The 14,856-nt window shown below is 42.7% G+C and overlaps 4 protein-coding genes across 4 annotated transcripts; 3 read left to right on the plus strand and 1 right to left on the minus strand.

The window, feature by feature from the left end:
- Positions 1 to 208: 208 nt before the first annotated feature.
- On the plus strand, positions 209 to 1,313 carry K450DRAFT_264718 (uncharacterized protein; the record flags this gene model as incomplete). Its single annotated transcript, XM_051592776.1, has 6 exons — positions 209 to 307; positions 369 to 427; positions 495 to 548; positions 626 to 776; positions 854 to 1,056; positions 1,124 to 1,313. The coding sequence occupies 6 exons, from the start codon at positions 209 to 211 to the stop codon at positions 1,311 to 1,313; spliced, it is 756 nt and encodes a 251-aa protein (XP_051448176.1).
- Positions 1,314 to 4,621: 3,308 nt separating this feature from the next.
- Positions 4,622 to 6,958, plus strand: K450DRAFT_224546 (uncharacterized protein). The gene is made up of 7 exons (XM_051586235.1): positions 4,622 to 5,016; positions 5,194 to 5,291; positions 5,493 to 5,625; positions 5,656 to 5,928; positions 6,000 to 6,230; positions 6,300 to 6,386; positions 6,453 to 6,958. Exons 1-7 carry the CDS (start codon positions 4,930 to 4,932, stop codon positions 6,639 to 6,641), a joined length of 1,098 nt encoding a protein of 365 aa, XP_051448177.1. The 5' UTR covers positions 4,622 to 4,929; the 3' UTR covers positions 6,642 to 6,958.
- A 943-nt stretch (positions 6,959 to 7,901) lies between these two features.
- Positions 7,902 to 11,286, plus strand: K450DRAFT_224556 (uncharacterized protein). Its single transcript, XM_051586236.1, has 9 exons — positions 7,902 to 8,145; positions 8,242 to 8,622; positions 8,811 to 9,013; positions 9,111 to 9,356; positions 9,436 to 9,478; positions 9,546 to 9,915; positions 9,989 to 10,368; positions 10,448 to 10,521; positions 10,633 to 11,286. The coding sequence occupies exons 1-9, from the start codon at positions 8,013 to 8,015 to the stop codon at positions 10,984 to 10,986; spliced, it is 2,184 nt and encodes a 727-aa protein (XP_051448178.1). The 5' UTR covers positions 7,902 to 8,012; the 3' UTR covers positions 10,987 to 11,286.
- A 1,396-nt stretch (positions 11,287 to 12,682) lies between these two features.
- Positions 12,683 to 13,401, minus strand: K450DRAFT_224561 (uncharacterized protein). The gene has a single exon (XM_051586237.1). The coding sequence runs from the start codon at positions 13,390 to 13,392 to the stop codon at positions 12,871 to 12,873; it is 522 nt and encodes a 173-aa protein (XP_051448179.1). The 5' UTR covers positions 13,393 to 13,401; the 3' UTR covers positions 12,683 to 12,870.
- Positions 13,402 to 14,856: the final 1,455 nt, after the last annotated feature.

The raw sequence follows: 14,856 nt of genomic DNA on the forward strand, positions 1-14,856 counted from the left end.
AAAACGGCCACCGGCGCTTAAACATTTCAGAGATTTTTTTGTTTTCAAAATTCTTTGCACAAACTAGCTTTCAGTTCAGCGGTAGTCGACAATCTTCACCTGCAGACAACTGAAACAGAAGAGCAGACCACGTCCTCCTATATCCATTGAGAGTTTCTCTCGAAACCTTTTCAACAAAAGATAAAGCCTTCCCCAAAATTAAGCCATCATGTTCAACTCAGATGACGAAGACTTCGATTGCCCTTTGTGCATGGAAGAATTGGACGTTGCTGATCGAAACTTCAGACCTTGCCCTTGCGGATATCAGGTGAGATTCCACACAAGTTTTGTTTTACTACTCACTTATGTTAACAAATGTAAAACCGTAGGTTTGCCGTTTTTGCTGGCATCATATCAAAGAAAATTTAAATGGACGTTGTCCTGCTTGGTGAGTTTGAGCTGGAGCACTTGGTCCCATCCATTTACATTTTGTTTACTAAGCAATCGAACCGCAGTCGACGAGAATATACCGAGCAATCTGTAGAATTCCAGCCTGTTAGTTCAGATGAGTATGTATCTGATGTTAGCCCCTTGAACTGCGGAGCGATCATAGGTAACCTGACTATGTTTCACTTCTCTTGCACAGAATTGCAAGACTCAAACGAGAAAAGAAAGAGAAAGAGCGAGAGCAAAAAGAGATGGAGCTTGCGAATCGCAAACATTTAGCGAACATGAGAGTCATCCAAAAGAACCTGGCTTATGTAATCGGATTGCATCCCAAGTACGCTACAGAAGAGGTGCCTATCAATCCATTGTATGATATAACTTTCTAGCGTTCTGAACAATATATGCTAACATCTATTTTGATCTGCAGATTATTCGATCGAATGACTTCTTTGGTCAATATGGAAAGATTTCGAAGCTGGTAATCAATAAGCGACCAGCGTTACCATCATCGACTTCTTCCGCAACTCTACCTCCTAGCGTTGGCATATATGTAACATATCAGCGTAAAGAAGAGGCCATGAGATGTATTCAAGCTGTAGATGGGAGTATGGTTGGCGGTCGCATTTTGAGGTTTGTGTTCATACAAAATGTGGATCAATTGCATGCAATCATAGTGCTAACGACATCTGTATGCTAGGGCTTCACTTGGAACAACTAAATACTGTACCTACTACCTTCGAAATATTCCCTGTCCAAATCCCGCTTGTATGTACCTACATGAGCCTGGCGATGATGCTGATAGTATATCAAAGGAAGAGTTGGCTTCAGGGTATGTCTTTACACTCAACATTAATTACAATGTCGAATGCTTTCCATTATCATCTTAACAATTGATTCCTTCAGAAAACATAAAATGCGTGATTCAATGTCAGCTGAATTCGGCCCACGATCGCACGCTTTCGAAAATCGTTCATTCTCATCTGCCGACAATTCTCCCATATCATCTCCTTCTATACACCACAGCCATAAGCCATTGAACATCATTGAGTCTGTAGTTAGTACTCCCTATAAAACGCCAACTGCCAGACATGAACAGTACAAGCAATCATATTTCGACGACCATCACGCTGCGGAGCCTTCTCGACCTGCTTTGCCTCTTACAGCATCGTGGGCCAAATCTGCCAGTGGGTCTTCTACACCAACGTTTAGACATCATCACAATGATAATCAAGATCTAGACGTGTCATCTGATAACTTTGGTCCGTCTTTAGCCGCAGCTGTTGCTTTGGCGCAGAAAGCCAGCAACCCTAGCCACCGATTAAAGTCTGATAGGAAGGTGACCAAAAAAGCCGAGCAAAGCATTGTACAACGCGCTGGAATACCTGCTGGACCGCATAGCCTTCGACAAGAAGCAGATGCGGACACTGACGCAGATTATACTGGAGACGACGATGGTACATCAGAATTAGGATCAACGCCGAAGATTGTTGATCCACTGACCTATTTCGTGCTGGGCATGGATGCAACTGATATACTTGTACCTGGCGCAGATGGAGAAGCTGAATTCACCGTTCTTGGAGTGAGCAGCCTACATGAAGAAGCGAGAGTGCCGGAGAAGAAACAAGATATTCAGGAAGACCAAGAAGTGGTTACTGGAATCGCTTTCTTGAAATCCAACATCAGATATAATACAGCTAATGTGCAACCAACATTCGATCCATGGGAACACCAGCCGATTACTCAATCTGCATCATCCAAACAAGATAGCTTGGCCAGGGAGCTCACCAAGGGTGCAATACAACGACCGCAATGGAGAGAGCAGGCTACTCTTCATAGTGGCGTAGAAAATGGCAGCCCAGTTGCATCAACGGCAACAGCTTACATTCAAGGTTCTAACATGTCAGCGAAGCAAACTTTACCCGACATGTCAGTTCGTAGTGCTGCTTTATTGTCGGCATTACAATCAAACGCTGAACAGCAAGCTTCTCGATCGAAACATTTGAATGCACCGCCAGGAATATCTCGCCAGTATCGCACGATACCGTCTGAGATGCCAACGACGCAGCCACGAGTCATTTCACCGCCGTCTACGATATCACCTTTGGCAGTATTGAATGGTGCCAATATTCCCCAAACATCCCCCCGACTTCAAAATGCGCCTTCCAATTATTCATTCTCCTCGGATATGCACGAGGGTAAGCTGAACTTCTATTTTTTTGACTTCATACAATATGTGATCTTCACGTTTCTCTTACCATTGTTTTGCTTTAATAGCTTCCCAACAACCATCACCATTGCATGAAGTGCGAAGTTTCGGAATGATGCATCAGAGATCTCCACAGCAAACAGCACATCTGCTGAATCAGCTTACTGTGCCAATGAAGGAGCAAAGCACGCTGTCATCAGTACCTAACAATTCGGAAACGAGAGGTGAAGGTCGACGGCTAAGAGTATTCCAAGGTATGAGAGGCGACACTCAAAATTTGGAGAATAACCTTCAACAATCTCGGAGCAAAAAGCCAGAATCACAATCCGATATTGCGGACTATTTGAACAGCATGGCTGTCTCACCATCGTTTTCTATAAGAGAACCACCGCGTATGCAACAGGCCAATAGCCATAATGTCGGGGCTGGCTCCGATACGGCGGCCGATACGTCAAAAGCTCGGTGGGGTAATTTGCAGCTCCTCTCCCATATGATTCCAAATGACAAAGGCGGTGCTTCATTTACGACGACACCACCTGGATTAGTGTCCACAGCGTCATCACCAAAATCTTCACCTTATGGACCAGAAACTCCTCGATCCGCAGGAGACATGCGGTTTTCACCGATATCATTGGAAACGCTCATGTCATCAGCCTCAAACAGTAAAGCCAGTACTGAACACAACATGATGAACAACAACGAATACCATGATAATATAACGTTCAGATCGAACAACCGTGAAATTCAATCAGCCAACGAAGAGGCAGCCCAACTTCAAGATCGGTTACGGGCTTTAATTCATAAAAATAAGAATGTCATGTTTTCTTAAATGATTTCCGATGCACCCTGTACTCACGACAGTCAATACTACGTAGACCTTATTTTCCCTTTATGTGTGCTCATCAATGATGCAATCAATCAATTCCCCTCAACTACCCTAACGAAAATGCACAAAAGTATTCCTAAATTTCATAATGAATTAACTTTCAAGAAACCTTTTCTTTGCACACGCATTGTATTTTCCAATGGGGGGAACGTTGTCTGCTACAAAGCCAATGGCCATTTGTCAAGCTGTCACTGGCCAGGTCAGGGCACAACTTTATTTCAGCCGCAGCTATTTTTACGGTACAATCTTGGCCACTCATTCACGTTACTTTGTAAACAAGACACTCTGTCATATTTATACCCCATACCAAGAGAACTGTTACATCTCCATCTATCTGAACAGAGCTGACGGCCAGGATGTATTGAAATTCTACGCATTCTATCTGTTTCTGTATGCATCGATACGTCACATATAAACTTGAAATGGCAGCTACAGCAGGAGGACAAACAAATGATTGACAGTTGTAAGCCATGTCGGAGGCTCAACTGCATAAGCCATATGGCTGAGAGTAGCCAGCATGACATGTCAACGAAAACATATATAAGCGAGAGCTTGAAGTTTTACCTACCTACTTATCCAATAACAACAACCAAATGCATTCACACAGACAATCTCTCTCTTCCATCTTTTCCTCCGTACATAGCATCTTATCGGATGGCCAAAAGGATAAAATTCACCATGTTCACTTTTCTCGAGTCTTGATAATCAACGGCTCTGATTGCTTTATCGTTGGCCACCAAGCATGTCGCCAAAGAACAAGTTGCAATCTGAGCAGATACTCATAAGAGTTTCTATCGCAAACGCAGATTGCAAACGCAGATAGCAAACTCAACAGAGACTCACGGGACTATATCCTAAAACCAAGTCGCAAAGAGCTACTGCTTGCTAGAAGCAACACTTATTGTTTAGTATCATGGAACCATAGTCTTCCAAGAACATTCGCTCTAGTATTATACATCTGGCTACGAGGAACAGCCTCAACTGTAAATTTATTATCCTGTATTATGAATTATAACCTTCTTAATGAAGACACTTGTAAAATCTGTACTTGAAAGACACTTTTTCCCTGTGAATCCTGTGTGAAATTGGCAATGAAAGCGCGGCAGCCATTAGGATAAATAAATCTCCGCGCACACAAAAATCAAGATGGACTCATTGCCTCAATTACCGGAGTACCAATTATATTTACGTCACAAGTTTTGGGAACACGTGAGCGGTTTTTCAGCTCAACCAGAAGCAGAGCCGCCCGCCCCAGTGTCCCTCAAAGAGCAGTTCTACCACCATTGCAAAAACTTTTTTTCTTCTCTCATCACCTTTATATCCTCATCCCTTCACCAGCAGAGTCTTCATCAAGAAAGTCAAGTGGCTCAATCTAAGTTTGGAAAGCAAGGCTACGTAGACAAGGAAGGAAATGCCACAACAAGCAAGTGAGACAGACTACGCGCCAGGTAACATTGTCTTTGCAAAACTCAAAGGTTATCCTTGGTGGCCGGCAAGAGTAAGTTCATGTTTGAAGCTTAGTGTTTCGTTGGTGAAGAAGCCATATCGGCTGTAGACTTGTTCAGATCGTGTACTGTCAAGTTTACACGCTCCCCCCCAGTCCAAATTCTTGGCCTTGGTGAAAAATCCGAATCTTTGCTTTCCTAACCACTCCTTACCTTTTGGATGGAAATAGATCGAGTTGGACACCAATGTACCGGCGACGGTATTAAAGCAAAAGTCAAAATCAAAGGGTCCCCTGTGGACGGTTTTCTTTTTTGGGTCAAAGGACTAGTAAGTGAATATTTGGCTTGGCTGGCTGGGGGAAACTTTGCGGCTGATGGAGGTTTCGGATGGATCTACATATGGATTGTTGGGTATACTGGTTCGGATGTGGTATGGCAAAGAAGCATGGCAAGCGGGATGGAATTGGCGGTGTATTGGGAAAATAGTGGGATGATTTCTTAACAAATTTCATCTTCTCCATCTTCATAGTGGATTTTTTGGAGCTGACTCCATCAGACCCTTCAATGCAGACGCAGTGGAACGTGACCTGAAGGCAAAGAAGTTCAAGACAAAAGATTTGGAATTAGCGGTTCGTCAGGCGCTGGATCCTTCGTTATTGGAGGTGGATGAGGAAGATGAGGAGGAGGAAGAGGACGATGAGGAAGACGATGAAGGTGGCGATGTACCGGCAACACCCGTGAAGAAAACTTTGACACGAGGCAGTAGAAAGGGCAAGGCTGAACCTGTGAAAAAACCTATAAAGGTCAATGGAACAAGATCAGGTCAGAAAATGGATATTGATGACGACGAAGAGCCGATCATCAAGGTCGACAAGCTTCCTGCGAAGCGTCGAAGTCGTATCATAGAGGATGAGGATGACAATGAAGTACAAGAAGGAAACAATCACGATCGACCATCCAAGTTGGTAAGTGTATATGAAGGGGTGGTGCTCAGGACCAAGTACTGCGTCTGACGATTGAATTTTTGGGTACTTAGCGGAAATCAGATGATGAGCCGATGGGAGTTGGATCTCACCGCAGTGAACGTAGTAGTGCATCGCCGTTAATGGGGAAGAAAGGGGAGGGGTCGAGCCCCTCGGATGCATTGAAGAAATCAGAACCCATGGACATCACTGGTGATGACGCCGATTCGGAACATAAGAAACATCAAAAGCAACTGTACCATATTCGCCACAAGCTTCAAAAGTTGGTGTACGAGAAAAAGCCAGTAAGTGAAAATGGGTGTTCATATCGTTTGGATGGAGAGATATGCAGGGACTAAATGCGTCTATGACAGAGCGAAATACCACTTGAGGATTATGCAAAGATAGATCAAGTACTCACGGAGATTGGAGGATATACCATTAACTACCGGCTGCTGAAGGTACGTAAGCACATCGGCTAGGACAACAAAAAAGGATTTGCTTTAGTAAACTGTTGGGCATTACAGGAAACCAAAATCGGAAAAGTTATGAAATCGGCTTGCTTACAGCCATTCGACGATGATAAGCAATATCGGCTACGAGAGAGGTGTCAGAGGTACATGAAAGATTGGAAAGCTATTTTAATGGCACATCAAGGCGAATCCCAGAAAGGAGGAACAGAGGGAGGAGAGGCATCTGGCGGCAATGCAGCATAAAATTTTCAATCGGTTTTTATGTGATTGTTATACTCATTACTTCCATTTTGTATTTCCCGTGTCCGACCGTTTGCTACCATTTTTTCTTCTTCTGCTTCACATTTTTCTACTGGGTTTTTTTTTCTATTGATGATGCATGGTTACTTTGTTGTTTTTACCTTGGTGATTGTTTCTTTTTGACCCCTTTCTTTCCAGCTCGTTTTTCCTCATACTACTTCACAATTCATTCCAAAACACCCCTCCTCTCTCCTACAATATAGTCTAACATTCCCCTTTCCATAAATCAAATGCTTTTGATGTGATCAAAAAAAAATTAATTGGGTAGGGCTTTGAGTCCGCTGATGGTACGCATGCTGTGGCAGGCATGCGTGGCTTAATTGTGCCAGTGCTTTGGCAGGAGTTCCAAAAGTTTTGAGAGCCGATAAAACAACTGCACACGAGTATATTAATTATTATCGGACAGAAAGCTACATGGCTCGTGAGGTCATAGCGCCTGCATAGCAGATGGTAGCTCTCGCGCATAACGCTGTCTGGCTAGCTAGTGTTGAAAAGGGAAACCGCACCAGAAAAATAAACTTGGAAAAATAAACTTGGTAAGACAACATCAGCTGCTAAAAATTTCAATCACACGGATGATTTTGCCCTCAAGCAAAAAAACCACTCCAGGCAGCTTGAAAGTCAATCTTTCAAAAATTTATATAATTGCCCTCGAAGGCTTTTCAGTAATATAAACTTTACTGTAGGTTGTGCAAATCAATACACACAAGCTGATATTGCATCGCAACTATAATTATTCTCCGATGTCGACTGCGTCTGTTATACTGACTTAACCACAATATTTCAGTGTTACAGCAGGGAATAGACAATATATTTCACCAAGAAAATCACAAGAAAAATGTTTGTTGCAGTGAGACAGCAACATACGTTACAGGAAAAGTGAAAAATCCACTTTAGTTGAGCTTGAAATTTTTTTTGATTCGCCAAACCATTTTCCAAATTGAACACACTGGCGGTCCTGGCATCCTCCATTACCTGTGGCGTTAATGGGGCCCACTTTAAAGCAATAAAGGACATCTTCTGTGGATTGATCGCAGATACGGTATATTGTGACGAAGACGGATAGTGAACCTGCCGAATAAGAAATGGCATGCCTCATTTTCTGGCTATAGGCTGAAAAGACAGCTTTAGCCGAATTGAGCTGTCCCCAGAAATTTGAACAGGCCTTACCGCGCTGGCTTTGAACGGAAAAAACGCAGGACACTTCCATAACATCCAGCCAGCTCAGCATAACAGCACACTTTTCCATCTGAGAACACAGAATCTTTTACAGAATTTAAATTTTCCAATCAGCATCTACTGATTCTTGTATACATGTCTTCTTCCAAGAAGTCCGTACGCTCCGGTTTGGAAAGATCCATGTCGGCTCGGCTTCGCAATTTACACATGAGAAGCGAAAGTAGCGGGAATATCGACACAAATAATACTGATCAACGGAATCGGCAAGGTAAGGCTGCAACATATGAAACAATTTGGTTCCACCGGGTTGGACTGCCATTTGCTCGCTTGACGTTTTAATAGCTGACTCTAACTCTCGTTTCAGCTTCACCTTCAAGATCTAACAGTAAAACGCAAATGTCGGAATCGTCGAAGTCAATGCGGGGCCACCGCTCCAACTCGTCTTTATCAAGAAAAGTATCTACAAAGATGTACAATACTCCAGCAATAGACACACATCATCTACCCCCGTCATCTGATATCACTACAGCTACATCACCAATTGCTCAGTATGGATCGCTTGAACCGATTCCTTCTTTATCTCATGGTGGCCACAAACTTTCCAGTGATCAACTCAGTGATGACTCCAATTCCAGTGATAAAGAACACTATGGACTGTCCCCGAATAATGCCACTGGCTTCGGAAAGACGAGAGATCGTTCTACATTCAAAGGTGTCTTGGATAAATTTGTTGGAAGCTTTAGTGGTGAGTAGAACGTGCACTCGGAGCCTCTTTTGACTGGCTCTGTGCGCACACCCTCGGTTCTTTTGTCTCTTAAGACCATGCGATTTTACCTAGCATGAAGAGCCAGCAATGACATAAGCTTACTTTGCATTATTAATTTGATCACAACGCTAATTCATATTTATTCGTTTTGCCGCTCGTTTTTTTAGATCTCCTTTCCAACAACGGAAGCGCAGCCAACAGCCCGAACTATAACAAGGAAATGGAAATCTCAGGGCCGTACAACGCTGTTCACGTTACTCATGTTGGTTTCAATGCCAACACTGGCGAGTTCACTGGATTGCCCGAGGAGTGGCAAACCCTTTTGCAACACAGTGGCATCAGTAAGCGTGAGCAAGTTCAAAATCCTCAGGTAATATTAATTCCCAACCAAATGTATAATTGGCAAGCAACAGTTATGTGTGACAAAAGTAGCTGAATTTGATTTTTATTTTTATTTTTACAATTAGGCTGTTCTCGACGTGATTGGCTTCTACCAAGAGACGCATGATCACCCACAAGATGCTGTTTGGCACAAATTTGAAAAGGCCCATGCTTATAACCATGACTCGGATGGATCCAGTCCCTCACCTATTGGCTCTCCACGGATTAGAGCATCTCCTGGCCCAGAAGTTAGAGTAGATACCCAGCCTTCACCCGAACAGAATCCATCTGTGCCCATCAGTATACCAATATCCGAAAAATCACCTGATCTGGTAAGTTATTGTACATTTGTTTGAATAACAAGCCCATTCTACCTATTGATGCTTATATGAATGAAACACTATATTGCAGTCGCCAATATCATCACCTGTGTTCACCCCACCACCACCAATATGTACGTATTTTTTTTTGGCTTGAAAAGACAACGTACTCGTTACTAAAGTCTCTCAACCCTACTCCAGCTTCATCTATTGATTCCTTAGAAAAGGATGCTCAGAAGCTACATGCCGTCAACCCCAGTACTCGTCAACATAAGCCGATTTCTCCATCTTTATCGCAGTTGTCAAGAACAGCGAGTCAGAGGGCAAAGCAGGCTGCAGCTCAGCGACAGTTACAGACCCCTGATTCTGAAAAGCCATGGCCTTCACAGCCCATTTCAGAAAGATTGGATGTCTCTGCGTTAACCGGAGCACCCGGTACGGTTAAGCAGAGAGTGCGCAAATCAGAGAAGACAGCGTTGCGAGATTCACAAGTCATTGAAAGGTTGCAAGCCATATGTATAGAAACAGATCCTACGCTTGTTTACCGCGATATGCTGAAGATTGGTCAAGGGTAAGGCATGATCGAATTTGGGTGGGATGCGCACACCAATCGAGCATATAACTAAACGAGATGAAATTTACAGAGCATCTGGAGGCGTATTCACAGCATACCCCCCAAAAGAGATCACACCGGTTGCCATCAAGCAGATGAATCTGAAACAACAACCAAAGAAGGAGTTAATCATCAATGAGATTCTTGTTATGAAAGAATCTCGACATCGCAATATTGTTAACTTCATCGACTCGTATCTTTGGAACGGCGACCTTTGGGTCGTTATGGAATACATGGAAGGAGGCAGTTTGACGGATGTGGTGACAAGCAACATGATGATGGAAGGCCAAATTGCCGCAGTATGCAAAGAAGTTTTGCAAGGCTTATCACACTTGCATTCACAAGGAGTGATTCATCGAGACATCAAGAGTGACAATGTTTTGCTTAGTCTTCAAGGCGACATCAAACTGAGTAAGTGGTTTGGTTGATCTGTGAACTCCCGCACAGTTTTTGCACCATACTAACATGGCACGTTTTTTGCCCATTACAGCCGACTTTGGTTTCTGTGCTCGACTTGGGGAAACACAATCAAAGCGAACCACCATGGTTGGCACCCCGTATTGGGTAAGTACAGGTTTTACTCATGTCCGGAAGTCCCTCATATAGCAACGGCGTCTTGGTGGTGAACTTTGACCCATCTCTTACCTAACTCATGTGCTTTTGTATTCTTGCTAGATGGCACCTGAAGTGGTGACAAGAAAAGAGTATGGCCCGAAAGTGGATATCTGGTCGCTCGGTATCATGGCTATCGAAATGATTGAAGGAGAGCCACCGTACTTGAATGAGAATCCACTAAGAGCTCTTTACTTGATCGCGACCAATGGAACACCTTCTCTGCAAAGTCCCGAGAGTTTGAGTGAAGTCTTTCGAGATTTCCTTGGTCGTTGTCTGGATGTTGAGGCAGATCGTCGCCCAAGCGCAGATACTATGCTTACTCATCCATTTTTGCGGAAGGCTGACCCACTTCATACGCTTGCTCCACTGATAAAAGCAGCACGAGACGCTATTCGACGAGAAAAGAGGGCTTGAATGGAAAGGCGTATCGAGAAATCTCAAAATACGAATGGTGTCAAACCAGCGTGCAATACTTTCTTTTTTTTTTTTTTTCAAAGCCGTCTCCATGAAAGACCATTTAGCATCTCAAATCTTTTGTTCGCTTGAAACATGAGACATTTACGGACCAAACCCTCATCTCACAAATTTTAGTACTGTTTAAATCCTCTCCCCCACCATAGCTTTTGTATCATTTCACGAATACTTCTTTAACTGCTTTGGCATACTTTGCATAACGCTTTCATAAATTTTTTTTATTCTATTTCATTCTATCATCATTTCTGCGTATTGGGCATGGCTGAAAGTGCACAAGGCCCAATGTAATGTTTTAGGTAGATCTTGGATAACACACAGAGCCCAATCTGTTTTGATCAGTGTGTTGTTGACTTGGGGCTGAAAACTTGAACACACGAACAGGTTGTATATAAAGTGGTGGGTATTTAGATTGGACTTTTGCGCTTTTCCTTTCGAACTTTTGTCAACAGTCTTTCACAAATGAAAACTTGGCTTTTCTTTTCTTTTCACTAAAGAATATATACTGACATTTCACTGTTCCTGGCAAGTCGGGGAAATTTTCATATTCGACAGAAATGCACAATGGCAAAGTGTTTTATCAGTTCTTTTAGTTCATCTCTCTGGGCCACTGGACAACATATCAATGTATCTTTGACAACAGGAAACATAGACCAATGTCAATGGGCCAGTACAAATGTCTCCTTTTTCCCCCTGCACGACAATGCGTTACAACACGACCTCCCATCTGCACATGGCCCAATGACGCCTCCCCCCTCAGGCACAGGACTCGAAACGCATTCTCGGCTTTCCCAATTTGCCTAATGATCAGCGTTGTCTCTCGATGAGGTCCGTCGTTCAAAATTTTCTCATCGGCAGTTATCTCATCGGCGATTACAAATTGCCATCACTATTCGATGGTGATTTTCACTTTCGCATTCCAAAGTGTCTCCCCCTTTTACATTATGGTGCATCGCACATCGTCAATTTTCTCACTTTCTCCTGAGAACACGTAATTGTGTGATAGAACATCTGTGTCAACAGATCAGGTTCCTAGCGTAACTTAATATATCGATATCTACTGGCTAACAACGAAGTCCTGAATTTGTCTTTCTCTTTACAGAGGTCGCTGTCGTCAAAGTACTGTTGAGGTACCAAACACTGCAAATTTCCACATGCGCCCATCAACAGTTGCCCATTCAGCTGAAAACCAGTTTGCTGTGTTATGTACAGGAAGGCCGACTGCGTCGTTCTTAGCGGACGTCATAACCTGTTCATTGTTTACTGCTGATCCTCACCAAATGAAAAATTCAGCAGAGTACTTGTAAGTGTTTGTTCGATGTTTTGGTAGATGAGGACTCCCCCCCAAACTCTTTCTCAAGAAATTTACACACTTTACACATGGGTGTACTATTGAAACACATGGCCGATTGCTTGACGCCCAACATCAATCCAAAAATTGCCCATTTCCTCACGCCAAAATAGAGTCACCAATTTTTCACGGTTCCTGTTGATGAACGAGGTACAGCTCAAATCCTATTTGCCTCGGTATAGTGTTCAAGTTTAATTTCTCAAGATCTTAACGTTAATGTCACCCGTGAAAAGTCTACCCACCGAAAAAAAAAGGTGACAAAGTCAACAGAGTACGAAAATTATCATAGTGGAACTTTAATGTTATTTAGGCAGGGTATGATCGGAAAGAGGGGTGTGTATGATATTTTTCATAGTTATTGGCAAAGCCTCCACGGAAAAGAAGAACACAAGGTAATTGCAAAGAACACAAAGCTGTAAAGAAAAAAAAAAAAAAGGACTATGTACAGAACAGATATTGTAGATTTGATTAAGCTTTTACAGGTCAGCGTAGCGTCGCTTATTCTTCAAGCTTTGAACCTGAGGGCTTTGCCTGCATGCCTCTTCCATCTTGAGATGGCGTCGAAGTGCGTCGGTTCGAGCAAATGACCGAGCGCAGCAAGGGCACGAGTATGGACGATCACCAGTATGCACACGAACATGTCGTTCAAGATCATGTCTTCTGGAAAATGAACGTTCACAATGTGAACAATTGTAAGGCTTGGGGTGAATATGAATTCGCATATGTGTCCGCAAGTTATGTGTGCGTTGAAAAGTTCGCTGGCAGCCCTCGTACGGGCATTTAGTGAGAGTGTTCTTGTTATGAGATCGGCTAGTCTTCTTCTTGATAGTTTGAGTATCCACTGGAGTTTGCTTGTTTTCCAGTTGTGATAAAAAATTTTCTTGAGCCGATATCAAATTACTCCGAGTCAATGGAACCATATGAGAAGAAGTGTCCTTAGTAGTTTCGCAAGCGGTTTGTAGGGATGTTTCTTCAAATGTTTTCATATAGTGCATCATGATTGATTCTATGTCATACATGGGCATAAATACATCGGGAGTCAAGAGTGGTGTGTCGTCAGATATCGACATCCTTGGTGAATATGCATATGGGCTGACGATACTATCGTCGTCGCTTTCACAATAAGAGATGTTTCCATTTAAATTTTCAAGGTATGGTATTGAATGATCCTGCTCAGTTTTTAAGTAGTTTAAAAGAGGCTCCGATGTTGAATATGGCATATATCCAGTATTGAGGAGGCATGGCGGAGTGTTTGGTTGACAAATCATTTCTTCTTGTATGGTAGGGTTAAATAGTTCTCCATAGACTGAAATTGACCGTTGATGAATATTTGTCTCGCTGCTAGGCCATGACATTAACAGATCAAATTGCGTGAGGGGTAAATTGGACATTGTATGAAAAATAGAATGAGGGTTATCTAGGAAGACAAAAGATATATGGACCTGAGATAAAGAAGGATATATATATGAAACAAAGTGATTGATGTGAGAATAAAAAAATTAGCCAAGAGAAAACCTCGTAGACCCTGGTGCTATAGCCTTATATACTGAATTGATAAAAGATCAGAGGCCAGAATTGAAATCATCCAGAAAAGGTACACCACATATAGGAGATGATCCATGATTCTCTTCTGATTCAATGGGGGTTCGGGGGAGAGTTTGGACGACAAAATAATGCGCGCCTGTATACTGGAACAGGTATTGCAGAATAGGGAAAGCGCCATAGATATCAAGGTTTGACCTTGCCGGATCGTCCTAGCGTCTGTTGCCATGGGATGAGCAAGAAATGATGACTCCGACTCATGTAGTGATGAGCGCTTCTTTTTACTACAGCATGACATACCTGATTATGGTCACAGAACCCCTAACCTGTCTTTGTTTAAAGATTGTAAATGCTAATCGGTCGTTTTTACAGCCTTTCTATCGTTGTATTGTTAGCGAGAAGGTGTGCTCTCAAATTGCCGAAGTGGGAATTTTTTTTTCTCTGCACTCGATCACAGCTAAGCAGTCCGGCCGGTGAAGTAACAGACTGAAATTTTTCTGACAGCCTTTTTTTTTCTACATCACTAATTTTAAAACCATGCTCCTGGAATAATATCCGATGCTAAGCTAAGCCTGTACATCTTTTGGCTGTTAAAGCCGGCAGTTAGGCTGGTGATACCAAAAAGTTCAATTGATGGAATGGCTCACTAATTAAAGATAGGATCGGCTTGTATCTCACTTCGTTTTCGCTTGAATTCCCTTTTTTCCCTTTTGCAAAATGAAGAAAAAAAGTACTTCAGCGAATTATGTAAATGTATCTTCCGGTTCTTTACTTTTTGGTAATAACAGCATGAAGAGTAGATTTATCCGAACGCGAAAATACCATATTGCAAAAATAGCTCATGCTATAGTATAAATGGAATGCTCTATTACTTCTTAGCTTGTCATAAAAGCTGGGAGGAGGTGCGCAAAATCCCTAAT

The sequence above is a fragment of the Umbelopsis ramanniana genome (genome assembly GCF_025399195.1).
Source record: "Umbelopsis ramanniana AG unplaced genomic scaffold K450scaffold_6, whole genome shotgun sequence".
NCBI classification, from domain to species: Eukaryota; Fungi; Mucoromycota; class Umbelopsidomycetes; order Umbelopsidales; family Umbelopsidaceae; genus Umbelopsis; species Umbelopsis ramanniana.